At 46.1% G+C, this 13,691-nt stretch overlaps 1 protein-coding gene across 15 annotated transcripts in view; it reads left to right on the forward strand.

The window, feature by feature from the left end:
- Window positions 1-13,691, forward strand: part of PTPRK (protein tyrosine phosphatase receptor type K) — a 1,135,739-nt gene that overhangs the window by 1,020,528 nt on the left and 101,520 nt on the right. For all 15 annotated transcript variants that reach the window (XM_085611847.1, XM_085611842.1, XM_085611846.1 and 12 more), the window contains 2 exons: window positions 11,569-11,756; window positions 12,205-12,292. In XM_085611847.1, coding sequence (XP_085467973.1) covers window positions 11,569-11,756; window positions 12,205-12,292 — 276 coding nt within the window. The remainder of the gene's footprint in view (window positions 1-11,568; window positions 11,757-12,204; window positions 12,293-13,691) is intronic.

Raw genomic sequence — 13,691 nt, forward strand, 5'->3', positions numbered from 1 at the left:
ACTATCTATGAACTGCCCCTAATCCATATCTTTCAACTTGGACACGATCCTGGCCACATTCCAGTACATATTTTTGAAGCAATTACTCATCCAGTCTGAGGGCACTTATTGGGCACGGGCACAATGACATTCATATAATTACTGTGTGACCTGTCGTTATTTATTTCAAGGCTATCTCCCCTTCTAGCCACCGAGGTGCTAATTGCACCTAGTCTAGATACCTTGTGGAGGCCAGCAACAGGCATGGGTTTCACTCTCTTTGTGGGGTTATAATCAATAGCTTCGGTCCTACTATGGGGCAGGTTTTCAGATGAACCAAACTTGTCAGTTGTACTCTATCAATTCCACCCAACCCACTGGACCAATGCAGACTCTGAGTTACTAATATTGGGACAGCCTGTGCTTCTATCTGTATTTGATGTGAATTTGGGTGTTGGCAGGGCAAATACTGTGGGCATCTATAGACAAAACGCATCCACCAGAGCCTGGTCCTTCAGAACCACTATCACCAAGCCACAAGGCCTACCACGGGACACAGTTCTCTCATAATGTCACTCCTAATGATCAAATGACATTTCTTCATATTCCAAAACCAATGGGTGACTTTGTTAATTAGGGTGCTCTGGCCTTCTATGTACCCCTACGCAACTTTGGAGACTTGGGCTAGAAGGATCTGGCCCTGGGCCAGAGATGATGGGTTGGTAGGTGACTTTCATTGATCACTAGCCCTTCATAGGGGCGGTGGAAGAGGGAGGACGTTCCAAGATCATTGCATACCCCAGTTTGTGCCCTACTATATGTGGCGGAGTCCCTTGCACTGGCACAAGTGGGGCCACATCTGCTCAAATTCGACCAGTTCCCCCCATTTTCTTCCCTGCAAAGGCATTTCCGCATGAGGTATCTCTTCAAATCTAATGGGGATAATGGGGGAGACGTGGCATGTCTGGGTGAGAATTCGAACCATATGCTGCAGAGGCAGGGTGGAATTTTGAGGCTATATCCACCCTAGAATTTCCTTCAGTCTACAAAATCTGGTAGGATCTCTCTGGCAACAAGCCCTTGTTGACCTTCTCCTCAAGAGCCTTTATGACCAACTTCAACACCTTATCCTCCTCAGAGCACCTCCACCAGTTTGTCAACATCTTGGGTCACAAAGGCCTCAATTGCTTGCCCACTGGTTACCCTCTCCTCCCTAACCAAATCACCATCACATTGGGCTCAGGGCGCAAAACCTAATCTTATATAGGACCTTTGAGCAGTGCATGAGTTCCAAACAGTTCGTGGATGGGTTACATAAGGAGCGGAGACAGAGTTCTTTGCCTTAGAAAACATATCCTGGACCTTCTTGTTTTCTTCCGGGCTGGTCTATGGAATACCTTTGGCAAGAAAATAGTAGCCGGTGTGGCAGGGAGGTTAAAAATCTCCTCAAATTGATTCTGTTCATGAATATATATATATATATATATATATGTGTGTGATTTTGAAAACTTTATTTTTTGCTGTTTTGGCTTAAAAATATTGTGAACAAGGCTGTTACAGCCGAAACGCGTAGATGTTTGTCTACACTCCACCTTTACAAATAAAGAGTTTTGCCATTCCACGGAGTGCCGTCTTTTTGGGAGCTGTGATATAGATAGATGGATAGATAGATGGATATAGAGAGAGAGAGAGAGAGAGACTGACTCCCTTTTTGTGCTGCAGATCTCAGTGTTTTTGTGGTTGTAAAGCGTACAGAAACAAGATTCAAACAGTTGTCTTTTCAACCAACCAGAGCTAATATACCCATATACCCTTTGGAGCATGTAGTGTTAAAATGCATACAACTGTGAACGGTTTTTGTAAATTTTTCCCTGCAGAGCAAAACTGTTGAGCGCAAACTCATGACAGAAACGTTTTACTTTCAGCTAAACTTGTCTAATGAGAACACTGCTGACTTGGTTTCTTAAAATTGCGCTTCTCTGTGCCAATATCGAAAGTCAGTCTGGGCTTTACTGCGAGATTCAAGAGATGTGCATATGTACTGTCCTGAATGAAATAGCTTCTAGGGTAATGAAACTTACAATTTTATTGAGGCTAAAGGCCACTTTAAATTAATAGGAAACTGCATCCATACTAGGTTATAACATATCAGTCACATTGTGACATACTGGTGTAAGGGGACATTCTCGTTAAAGCAATAGAAAGAAAAGATTGTTTTCAATTCGCCTTGCTTCATCAAATGTTATCTTGCATTAGTGTTTTCCTTACCTATTCAGACAGGACATTAAAACACCTATCCACGTATTTCTACGTTGGAAACATTTCCGACAAATATTGCCCTAGTTGCAAATCCTTTCTGTGGTACCTGAGATTCAGGAAAATTCGTTTAATAGAAAATGGTGCCTTGTAAAATACACTTCTCAGCTGCTTAGAAAGTCTGTTACACACCCTCGCTTATAGTGAAGGTGGCCTTGGTTGGATTCTGCAGTAACCTTCTGGGTGTTTTGGATAAAGAAAGTCTGGTAGTGCATTTCCTTTTCGTGTCTTCTCTGGTATTTGATGTGGTTTTTTGTAATATTATTTGTAATTATCTTTGTTCACTTGGTTATTTATCCAGTTTTTGCTATATTCTGGCAGTGTCTCTGCGTCTGGGAAGATAAAGAACAAATCCGCTGCCCTGGCCTCTTTGGTTTCCCTTTCAGCTTGCTACAGGTTACTCACATGCCTAGTTTCTGTTTTATTCTGATCTCAAGTAGTGTCAAATGAAGTTTTCTCACCTTCAGATCTCCGAATTTTCCATGTTCACTTTGACCCTTCAATGAAATAGAATTTGTTCAAAATGAGTTCAGTCAAAGAAAAAAACCGTCGCCAGGTAAATTGAGCACCTGGTTTAATGCTGCTTAGTTTTTTCTTAATTTATGTAACCGTATCTCAGGCTATCTTAATCTTCCTCAATTAAAAAATGTGTAGTTAAAGTTCTCACTAAATTGAAGACTAAATGAGGAAAATACAATTAATTTTTGACTAGGATATTATAAAATGATTTGTCTTCAGGGGCCTAAAAGCAAGCCAGTTCTCAATGACGGTATACACCATGCACACAGTCCAGTACTGCGGCCTGCCACAGCAAATCTTTTTTCCCCAGCAAAAAGTCTGCACGCCGGGAGGCGGTGTCGCCCGGCTCTGTCCACGGAAGTGACGTCAATGGAGCCATATAAGTCCCTCCCTGCGTGCTGACGTCAGTTTTCTTCTTTTCCGCGTCCTAACGCGTATCCGGGAAAGTGATACCTCTGGCCTGTTTTTGTTATCTTCAGGCCTTCTCAATGTCCTTTTTGCGTCACGGAACAGTGTTCGATGCCTGCGGACTTCAAGCCGTGACGGTCCTGCTCACAACAGATGTCAGCGACTGACCCTCACGAAATCTGTATATGGTGCTTGGGCGAGCACCATGACTCCGTGGAGCACGACGCTTGCTGCCAGCTGCAGCCAAAATCCCTGCGGGAACGCCGCATGAAGCTGCTGTCTGCCTGGATGTCCCGAACGGACCCCTCACGACACCGGTCTCCTTTTCCAGCGTAGACATCCACGCGACGCCAGTTCACACAGGAGGACGTTCCTGTTCGAGGTGGGTCCTGAAACCGTCGTCGTCATTCGCCTACCTTAGGTAAGCACAAACGGAAGTAGCGGAAGTCGCCGGCTTCGCGTCGACATCACGTCAGGGCCTGCGGCTCCCGGTCTTTGCCGCACACGGGCCCCCAGGAGTCGGACCCCGCTTAACCCCCGTTTCCGGTTGCTGGGGCAACTCTACCCCAGATGGAGGACTTCTGCAGGGCCCTGCAGTCCTTTCTTGCTTTGCTCCCCCACCACCACCCCTGGCGCGCCTTTGGGCCCCTCAGGGGGGGGTAGGGACTCAGGTCGGGACTCCGCCAGCAGGTTTACCCTATGCTCCAACCGAGTGTCCTGAATCCAACTCCGGAGTGGCTGCAACGTCGGGACGCGGCCCGGAGTGGCATTCCACGATGTCTAGCCTTTCCACAGCGCCGTCGCACAGCCTTCCGAGGCTCCCGGCGTTGCTGGAGGTGGCTGCGGCGCGGTGCAAGACACCACTTCGGCGCACTCTCCCCGCAGGTTTCCACCTCGGGGGATGTTGAGCCGACGCCGGTCCGACTCCCGCCGGTCGAGGCCTTTTCGGAGGTCGCCGACGCTACGTCGCCTCAACGCCGTTTGACGCCGGTACCATCTACGGCTTTATTGGTGGAGGATGTGGTCCCAGTGGATTCCCCACCCCCTGAGTCATTTCAGTGCTCCCCGGAGTGGGCGCCAATGGGGCATTGGCCTACTCATCATTTTGCTGAGCCTCAGTTAGGTGGCCGGATTAGCTTGCGTCCGTCACCTACTCATGACTTGCTGTCAACGACTCGCGGGGCCACGGAGGCTAGTGGGACGTAGGTCAGGGCTGTTTGCAGGGCTGCAGACATTTTGAGGATGCATCCGCCCTCAGTCTCTAGACCTTCGGAGCCTCTACTGGATCTTCTCCACCAGGGCGCGGGGGACATGGAGCCATTGTTGCCATTTGTAGATTCATTATTTGACATCCTTCTCGGAACGTGGGCGAGGCCCTCTTCGGGGGACCCCGTGGATCTTGCTGTGGCACATCGCCATCGCCCGGCTCCTGATGACCCCGCCTGTTTGACCCTCCATCCTGGGGCTGGAGGACTTGTGATTCAGGCAGCTCTCTTTTCCACTCCTGTTCTGTTCGGGAGTCTCGGTGGTTGGAGTCATGTGGCCGTGATGTGTTTGCATCCGCCAGCTCGGGACTCTGGTCCCTAAACACATTGTGTGTGTTTGCTCGTGTGTTTGCTACATTTGCCCTTTGGGACTCTGTCGAGCAGCTCCTCCCCTCCTTCCTGGAGAGCTCTCCTGCTGATCTGGCCTGTCCGATTCCGTGACGGCCATGATATGGCGCAAATTTCGATTCGGTCTGCCATGGACACTACTGACTCCGTAGATCGGGCTATGGCCAGGTCGGTTGCCATGCACCACCATGCGTGGTTGCGCTATGGCGTTTTCCCAGAGCATGTTCAGGAGCAGCTTAGAGATCTACCATTTAATGAGGTCACTCTTTCTGATGCCCATGCTGATTCGGTGGTCAGGCGCCTCCTGCCTATGTTTGATTGTCTTCCCAGGTTTTAAACCTCGTGGAAGATTTTTGGTTTTGTGACGGTGCCGTCACTTTCTTTTCTGTTACCCGTTACGGGTTACAGATGTTATGGGTTGTGTGGTTCTTCAGTCATGTTATTTCCTAATTCTGGTACAGCTGGTTAAGCTGTGTTTACCTTTCTTTTGAGCCTCTGCCTACGAGCTTATCTCAAGAGGGAACCTTCTTTTGTAGGATTGTGCTTTACCCTATGTGGGGTATTTGTTGTCCGTTATATTGCTACTCTTCCTTACCCAGGAAGTTTTGCCGTACGTTGACTCTTCCTACTGTTGTAGGATGTCTCTACTGGTGAGGTCCATGGGGTTGGTTTCTCTCCATGGGTTTCAATTGGTTGTCTACGGTTGATCCGTAGTACATCGCCGCCTCAGTAGGGGCGTCCTTCCCAGCTGTTTCGTTGGGGTTTTGTCACGCCTGTTTTATCTTGTCATGTTCTTGCAGCCTCGCTGTGGCCCTCTTGCCTGTCTACAGGTGGACATGTGCTCCTGAGGTTTAGGTCCCTCTGTTCCGTTCCGTAACAGTCTCTTCTATATTCTGTGAATACTTGCCATATTGGTGCACACAGGTTGTGCTCTATGTCTTTTCTTGTGGCTCAATCACTGTCTGGATTCTTGCCTAGCGCAAGGGAAGTTCCCGCCGGCTCTGTCTCGGCTGTGTGTTGCCTCCTACCCCACTTCCCTAACAAGGTCTCCTGTCCCTTGCTTCTTGCAGGACAGGGGGTCCGGTTTGTCCGCTCCTGCCCTGTGCATATTTCTTAGTTCTTCAAGGAGTGGCTCTTGTATATGACTTTATGCCACCGGATCTGTGATCCACCCCGGCTGTTTCTCGGGGTATGGGTTCTTACTCACATTTGTAGCTCTGGTGATGGGCTCCCCAACAGCTATTTTTCTGGGTGTGAGTTCTTAGTCCATTCGGGCACAGTTGCTTCTTTAGGTAGCATTACTGTGCATATATTCTTCTCGACATCCTCCTTGTTGGTTGATGGTGTCAGTCTATGGTGGTGTATGCTTTTTGGCGACAGGTTTCTGTCTGTGCCTTCTCTCACTCCTTTACTGGCAGTATTGTGGTCTATGTTTCCGCCTGCCTCACGGAAGACCAGGTTTCTTCCCCCTCGGGGGTACTGTTGCTTTTTTTACATTCTGTGACTGTTATGCCGCACACCGGTACAGTGGTACCGTTTGAGAGACTGTTTAGGGTTTCATTACTTCATGTATGCGTGGCAACATTCCTGTCTCTGTGTATATGTTGTAGGTTCTACATGCCACGGGGGTGCTCACATACTTGGTTCTTTTTTTGCCCTAGTATCAGTCCGCCTTGCTCACTCTCTCTTTCGGGATAGAGTCCTCTATGTGTTCCTGGCTTTGCAGGTTATCCCCTCACAATGATACCTTTGGTACGTTTGGCTGCATGCCTCCCTACTAAGATTTTGCTCGATAGTGACTCTTCTGTCTCTGTTGGCACTAGACTCTGGGTTCGGCCCTGGCACAGTTGTCACATGTCCTAGGGGGTACACAATTGATGTGTGTTTTTTCTACACACACGGGCCTCCTGTTGCTGCTCCTGTTCTTAACCGGACAGTCTTCGGACTGTCCCCTGTTTTCATTTTGACATCCAATGTGGTGTATGTTCAGGCGGTATGCTCTACCGTTGTCATGTTGTTTTGCCCCTTTGGGGCTTCGTTACTCATGGATCATAGGGACCGGTGCAGAGATCCTTCTTTGACGGAGTCACTGCATTGTTTCTTACGTTGGCACTGACCTTTCCAGTTCTGTATTTCCTTTCACATGTGTCTGGACGACAGAGGTCTCACACCGTCCCTCAAAGGATTTTGGTGTCTTTGCCGCCCCTTGTTCATGTTCCTTACGGAGTTTTCCTGGGTCTCATGTCAGTTGCCCTGGCATTGCGGTTCCCACCGTGTTTCGTCAGCCTCTTGACGTACATGTTCTCCTGGAACTTGGTGGTTGTTTCCCAGACCCTCCTCCTATGGGGTATGACTTTGGTATCTATTCTAAGTTAAGGAATCTGCGGCTAGATGTCTCTATCAGAGGGAAGAGTTACTTACCTTCGGTAACTATATATCTGGTAGAGACCCAGTCTAGCCGCAGATTCCTTAACGCCCGCCCATCCTCCCCAGACTGTGAAGGCCTTTTCATGGTGTTTTTCCACCTAGCCCCTCTTTCTGGTGGCCTTGGTCTTCCGGAGGTGTGCTCTCACACCTCACTCTGGGGTAGGGTGTGTTGTTCTGCGTGGGGCCCTTCGGACTCCCTTCCGTCCTAGTGTTTGGTTGGTGGCGTGTTCTCGCACCTTCCTTTGGCGCAGGGGGTGTGGTTCAGCTTTCGAGCCCTTTGGCTCTTTACTCCGGCCACGTTTTAAGGTGGTTCAGGTCTATACTCTTTACTGCCTTCTCATGTTGTTCCTCCTGTGCTCCTCATGCGTGGAGTTATTCTGTTTTTAAATTCCCTCCCACCGCCCACACCTATGCCAACTCATTTCTCTGGCAGTCGGTTGGGTTCTCTTTGGTTCTACACTCCTTCAATCTCTGGAGGGTGTGTGTAGTGAACTTTCTAGTGGCCGTTCACTTCTGGTCACTTGTCTTGCAATATGTTGCTTCAGTGTTGTGGTTCTTTTAATTTCCCTCCTGTGGTGACAAGCTGTGCCTGGCTTGTCATATCTTTTGTGCTGCAGTCGTTACTCCCTCAAGGTGGGGCACGGCTTGGCAATTTGTTGGGCCCTTGCTCGCAGCAAGTACTCTTTGAGCTCCCTTCAGTCCCTCCGGGTACTGGGTGCTTTTTCCACGATTCTGGATGCTTTTTCAATGATTTAGTTATTTTATAACACACACTGTTCCTATGCAATTGCAGTTTTTTGCATGGCTCTGCGTTGTAGCGCGGAAAAGTTTCCTGTAGAAAACTGCCGTCAGTACACAGGGAGGGGCTTATATGGCTCCATTGACATCACGGCGTCAGGACGGAGCTGGGCGACGACGCCTCCCGGCGTGCAGAGGTATTGCTGGGGAAAAAAGATTTGCCGGATCCAGTCTGACGCCTGGGGAGATATTCTAAGTTACGGAAACTGCGGCTAGATATATCGTTACCGAAAGTAAGTAACTCTTCCATCCGTGCCTGTAGCCCCCTCAGTCCTAGGCACCACCTCATTCCAAAAACCATGTGCCTTTGCACACTGCCAGGCCAGATGTAAAAAGAAGGCATTCTCCACCCGACAATGCAGACATTTTGCTGCCCTCTTGGGGTCTATTTTATTGAGCCAGGAGAGAGTCATATAAGTGTGGTGTGAATAATTGAGACGTCAGAACTTAAATTTGTTGTTACAAGAAACAGCCTCTACCAGGCCAGAGGCATGAACCTATTCTGAATCCTCAAGGGGTGCCCCTAAATCTGTCTCCCAGGCTGCTCTCACAGATATGGGCTCATTGTCGTATCTCTCCTTAGGGCTTTGTAAAAGAGTGTGATTAGGTGCCTGCCCGTTACCCACCTAATTAATCTTCTTAACGTCTGAGAGGATGGAGCCGCTGGGTGGTGTGTGCACCATTTCTGTTTTCTGTGTGGTCTACCTTTGACCCCTCAGAACTCTGTCCAGCTTTAGGCACTGATGCACAGTCATCGTGTGCGTAACCAGTATCCATAAGTATCAGAAGCCCTCTCCCTCCCATCGGAGCCCAAGATCGGGCAGCTGCTCCGGCGGCACCGACGCCAATCTCCCCAGTGGGAAGACCAAGGTGTTTCTAATGTTGACTCTTGAGCCGGAGATCTGCCCAAAGTCTGCCATATGAGGGCACTCATGTTAGTTTTCCTGTCGCACCTTTCAGTGTAGCTTTGCCTCTGAAATTCTTCACCAAAGTACCCACCACTTTTACAGGGGTACTTCATCACACTGCTATTGAGGTTATTTTGGAAGCACCGTTTTATTGTAAAACGGTTCGCACATTTTGTTTCGGTTTATCTTATACTGTGTGTAATGCTAGTATAATAATGACTTAAATATTCACAGTGCTTTCTGTCACAGGCTGTGAACAAGTAGCACTAAAAATACACAAATCACTATTCTCCACTTCACCAGCCAAGATTTATTCTGTGGCTCTCTAGTTCCACACAGACCGTTTAAGGTGGATTAACTACTAGAGGTTAAATAATGTACTGTAGTGCATTGCCCACTGAGTAGTCTTTTCATTTATTTTTAATTTAAGCTGACCCTTAATTTATATGTAGATACCTGAAGGTGAAGTACCTAAAAAATGTACAGAATATATAGTTTTTAACCAAACCTTTGACTCGCCCAAGCACTCACACTCTCAAGGCCCACCAGACATGACTGAAATCAAATACAGCAGCAAACTAATATCACCAGGAGTCAGTTTTTGCTAAAATAGAAGCATCTGTTTTCAGAATGTTGAAAATAAAACCTTTTTTAGAAAAACAGTGTGAAAGATGATTAAGGGACCACTTCCTTCCCTTGAATTAAAGAAAGCATCCTACTCGGATCTTGCAGTTCATCATTAATGACTGTAAATGTTATGTTTCCATGATGATGAATTGTGTTCAGCAACCTCCAGTTCCAGACAGCTGTAAAAGCCAAGCCACTAGCATCCCATGAAATATAGTGTGGTTCTCCTCAGATGCCTTGCACTAAAGATGCAGCCTAGGGCCGCTTGGATAATGCGATTTTGGAACCGCAGCGGTTTTCACATAATTTTAGATTTGCCACATAGCTCATCTTCTGCCACATAAGCTGCAGATTTTAACTACATAAAATGTGTTTGTAGCTCAACCGGCTCACTAGTTACTAAAAAGCAGCGACAGTAAGGGCTCTTTGCAAAGCATGACTGGTCACCTTTTTGTTGCTTATTGCTATCTTTTGCTGTTAAACTGGTCTTTATGAGGTGCAATGAAAGATTGACCAACACTCTGGAGAAAAACAAGCACACTCCTCACATTAGTTCAGAAAGGTGTCATCAGCCAAGTAAGTTTTGCCAAAATATGTTTTATTTGTGAAAAAGTACTACTGTGAATTTTTGGGTTATTCTTTATGGAGACTTTTTGTTTAGACTGTGTAGTAAGCCTCTGACACCAAACCACAGTCACCCACAAACTTTTGGTTTGCTAAACACTGTTTAATATTGTTTCCCCACCATAAAAATGATTTGCTGTGGGAATTGGGAACATTATGGTTGTCGAGGATGAGGAGTACCATTTTGCAGAACTTTTTGTCAGGAGATGGCCTTACGCCTACAACATTTTGACAGGGGGGTCTCGGCATCAAAAAGTTTGAAGACTTCTGGCTTAGGGTGTCAGTGGTCAATGTGCTTATCACCTCTCGCTTAAACTACTGTAATGTATTGTATCTAAATGCCAACCAGTACTCATTAAATAAGCTCCAAGTCATCCAAAATTGGGCAGGATGTTTGGTTCTGTGATTATCTAAACAATCCTCTGTCAGGGAATGAATGAGGTCTCTACCCTGGCAGACGCAGGTGTCTTTTAAGGCCCTTTGTCAATCACAAGGTTCTCCATACACAGGGGCCATGTAATCTCAGGACGACCTTTAATTGGTATGTTCTGATGAGGCTTTTGAGATCAGTTGAACAATGTAAGATGGCAGTTCATAGATGCAGGAAAGCCGGGAAGGGGGGTGGAGGATTGGGTTGCTGTAGTGGCGGCCACCAGGCTGTAGAACTCAGTCTCTGAACACATCAGGAGTTAAAACTCGTACCTGATTTTTCATAAGCAGGTGAAAACGTGGTTATTTACAAACTAGTCTTCCCTCAGATTTTTTTAATAGTTGAGGTTTGACCTGCTTGGATCGACACCTTTCTCACAGCTTCCTCCATACAAGTGCTTTGATGCCTTCTGGTTTAACGCGCTCTAGAAGTACTACAGTTACGATTAAAGCCCTCTGACACCCTACATTGGTATGAGTAGCACTATTAAAAAAATTAAATAAATGTGAGAGAGATTCTAAGGAGAGATAAGGGGCATCATTGGCGGGTAGTAGTTAGGGAATGCGTGTGGAAAGATGTCTCCCAGGCCAGGGGAGCGAGGCGGCGCTAACCAAGATTGTTACACTGGGCACCGCCAACGCAGTTGTTACTCAACTTATTTATCTGGGAAAAAAAGAAATGAAAATGTAAGATTTGCTGTGACTCGAACTTGTAACCTTCACTTACCAGATATAGCAGCAAGAGCGTATCTTAAATCATTGAGCCATCTCGCCCAGTTGATCGGACTCCTAATCGGCAAGTTCTCTCGATTAGCAGTTTGCCACTTCAGAGTGTTCTTTTTTCAAGAAGCTACTTTACAAAACGAGTTCTCAAGAAATTCCTATCGAATTTAAGATTTTTAAAATAATGTTTTTAACAGATGAAAACCACGCAGGAAGTGCAGCAGAAGCCAACCGCTTGCTGGATGTCCCACGCTATCTGTCCGAAGGGACCGAATCTCCATATCAGACTGGCCAGTTGCATCCAGCGATTAGAGTGGCCGATTTACTGCAGCACATCAACCTTATGAAGACCTCAGACAGTTACGGTTTCAAAGAAGAGTACGAGGTGAAAATAAGACTAGACATCCTCAAAATTGGGTTTTTAAAAGGCTCAGTATAATCTATATTGATATATGACTTAGTGTGATGTATGGCCATTGTGTGAAATTGCTTACCTGGTGTTACACAGGGTAGTTGCAGCATGTTAAACGGTTGGGCGACACACCATAGTGCAATTTGTATCCGCAGTTAGCAATGAGCATGGTTTGCAGGTAGGAATTCAGCGTTACCTGCACATTTTCTGTAATGCATACATGGACTGCGCCATGAATAGATACAGCTGTGCTAATTTAGGCCATTAACCCGTTTAACCAGCTGACATAAAAGAACCGTTAACTGTGAAGAATTTCAGTGAAGTGTACTTGCTCTCTATTCCATTTAGTTCCTTGTCTTGTGTTTTTTGTATTGGTTGTTTTCTTGTGTTTTTCAACTGACATGTTTGTCATGTTTTGTAGAGTTTTTTCGAAGGACAGTCTGCTTCCTGGGATGTTGCTAAGAAAGATCAAAACAGAACGAAGAACAGATATGGAAATATTATTGCTTGTAAGTTCATAAAATATTTTCTGTATTTGGGAGTGAATTCAAATATTGCGCCTACCGGAAATGCGCTCATATCGGCATTACTTTTCAAATCTCCCCTTCCTTGCCTCCATTTTGTGAAAACAAATTAACAGAATGGTATAGCTGATGATTATGCCAGGATGTCTTCAAGGAAGGAACGGTTTCTAGTACTTTAAGGAATCCATTTTGTTACTATGGGTTCCGGTGTAGCGTGCTACTCGCTAAAAAAACACTTCAACACCCCATCAGGAGTAGCAAGTTCTATATAGATGCAAATCTTTTTCCCTTCTCTATCCTTCCACTATCCTTTCTCAATCCAAATAACTGACTAACCTATCTAACACTCAAATGACTTTCATATTTTCACTATGCTAATTCACCACTAATCCTTTATGGGTTCCGGAGTAGGGTGCTACTCGCCCGAAAAAGCGATTTGACGCCTCGTATGGGGTAGTAAGCGCTATATAAATGCAATTATAATACTAACTGCCGCAGTACTTTCAGTGGTGTTATCTGAAGAAATGGTTTTTGGGCAATCTTTAAAGTGAGGGTAATGAGAAGGCCGGATTCTTGTCTCTACCTAATTATCTACAAGAACCCACTCAGGTCACCAGGATCTTTTTACTTGCCAAATAGCGTAGAGGGAAGAAACACAATTATCGGAACGTATCTACCGCAATTTGACATTACTCATAAAAGAGGACTCATAATCTAGGAGTTTGACCCTTTATTATCAGCAAAAACATCTGAATATATAGGCACCTCAATACAAGGCACAAAAGATAAATGGGAACTAACACAAATGCTACTCTACGAAGTATCCGCATTCGACTAAAGATAAAAATGATTACAGCTTCTAAAAGCATCAGGTACAAAATTGCTATCGTGATGTCAAATTTCAAAGTCATTAATCAAAGCATTTCTGTCCCTACTCTATTCTAAAGTGACATCCCTACACAACATTCCCTTTCAGGGGAGGAAAGCATAAAAAGGTGTCAGCAGTGAAACTTCCTAAGAAGTCTTCACTTGATGAGAGCTCGATCTGTGGTGCTCCTTCCAGCCTCCCTCCTAAGTCTCGTCTGCTCAACACATGGGGCTCTGTCTCTAATACAAAACCCCAAAATCTTTGTACACGCCCTTCAGCACACCCCTCCAGACAGGTCTTCCTTCTGTAAAATTCCATCCGGACTTTTTCATCTTCCTTTGTTCATTAATTCGACTTTGGGTCCCAGGCTCCGTCCGTACAAGGAGTTGCGCTTTCACATCCCAATTCACTCCCCTCCAGTCTGCTCCTTCTATCTCAACTCCTACAACAAAGACTTATTCTAACTAACGAGCTAAATGTCCTTGCACCTGCAACAAAAACAGGGAACGGAAAAAC

Source organism: Triturus cristatus, chromosome 6 (genome assembly GCF_964204655.1).
Source record: "Triturus cristatus chromosome 6, aTriCri1.1, whole genome shotgun sequence".
NCBI lineage: Eukaryota > Metazoa > Chordata > Amphibia > Caudata > Salamandridae > Triturus > Triturus cristatus.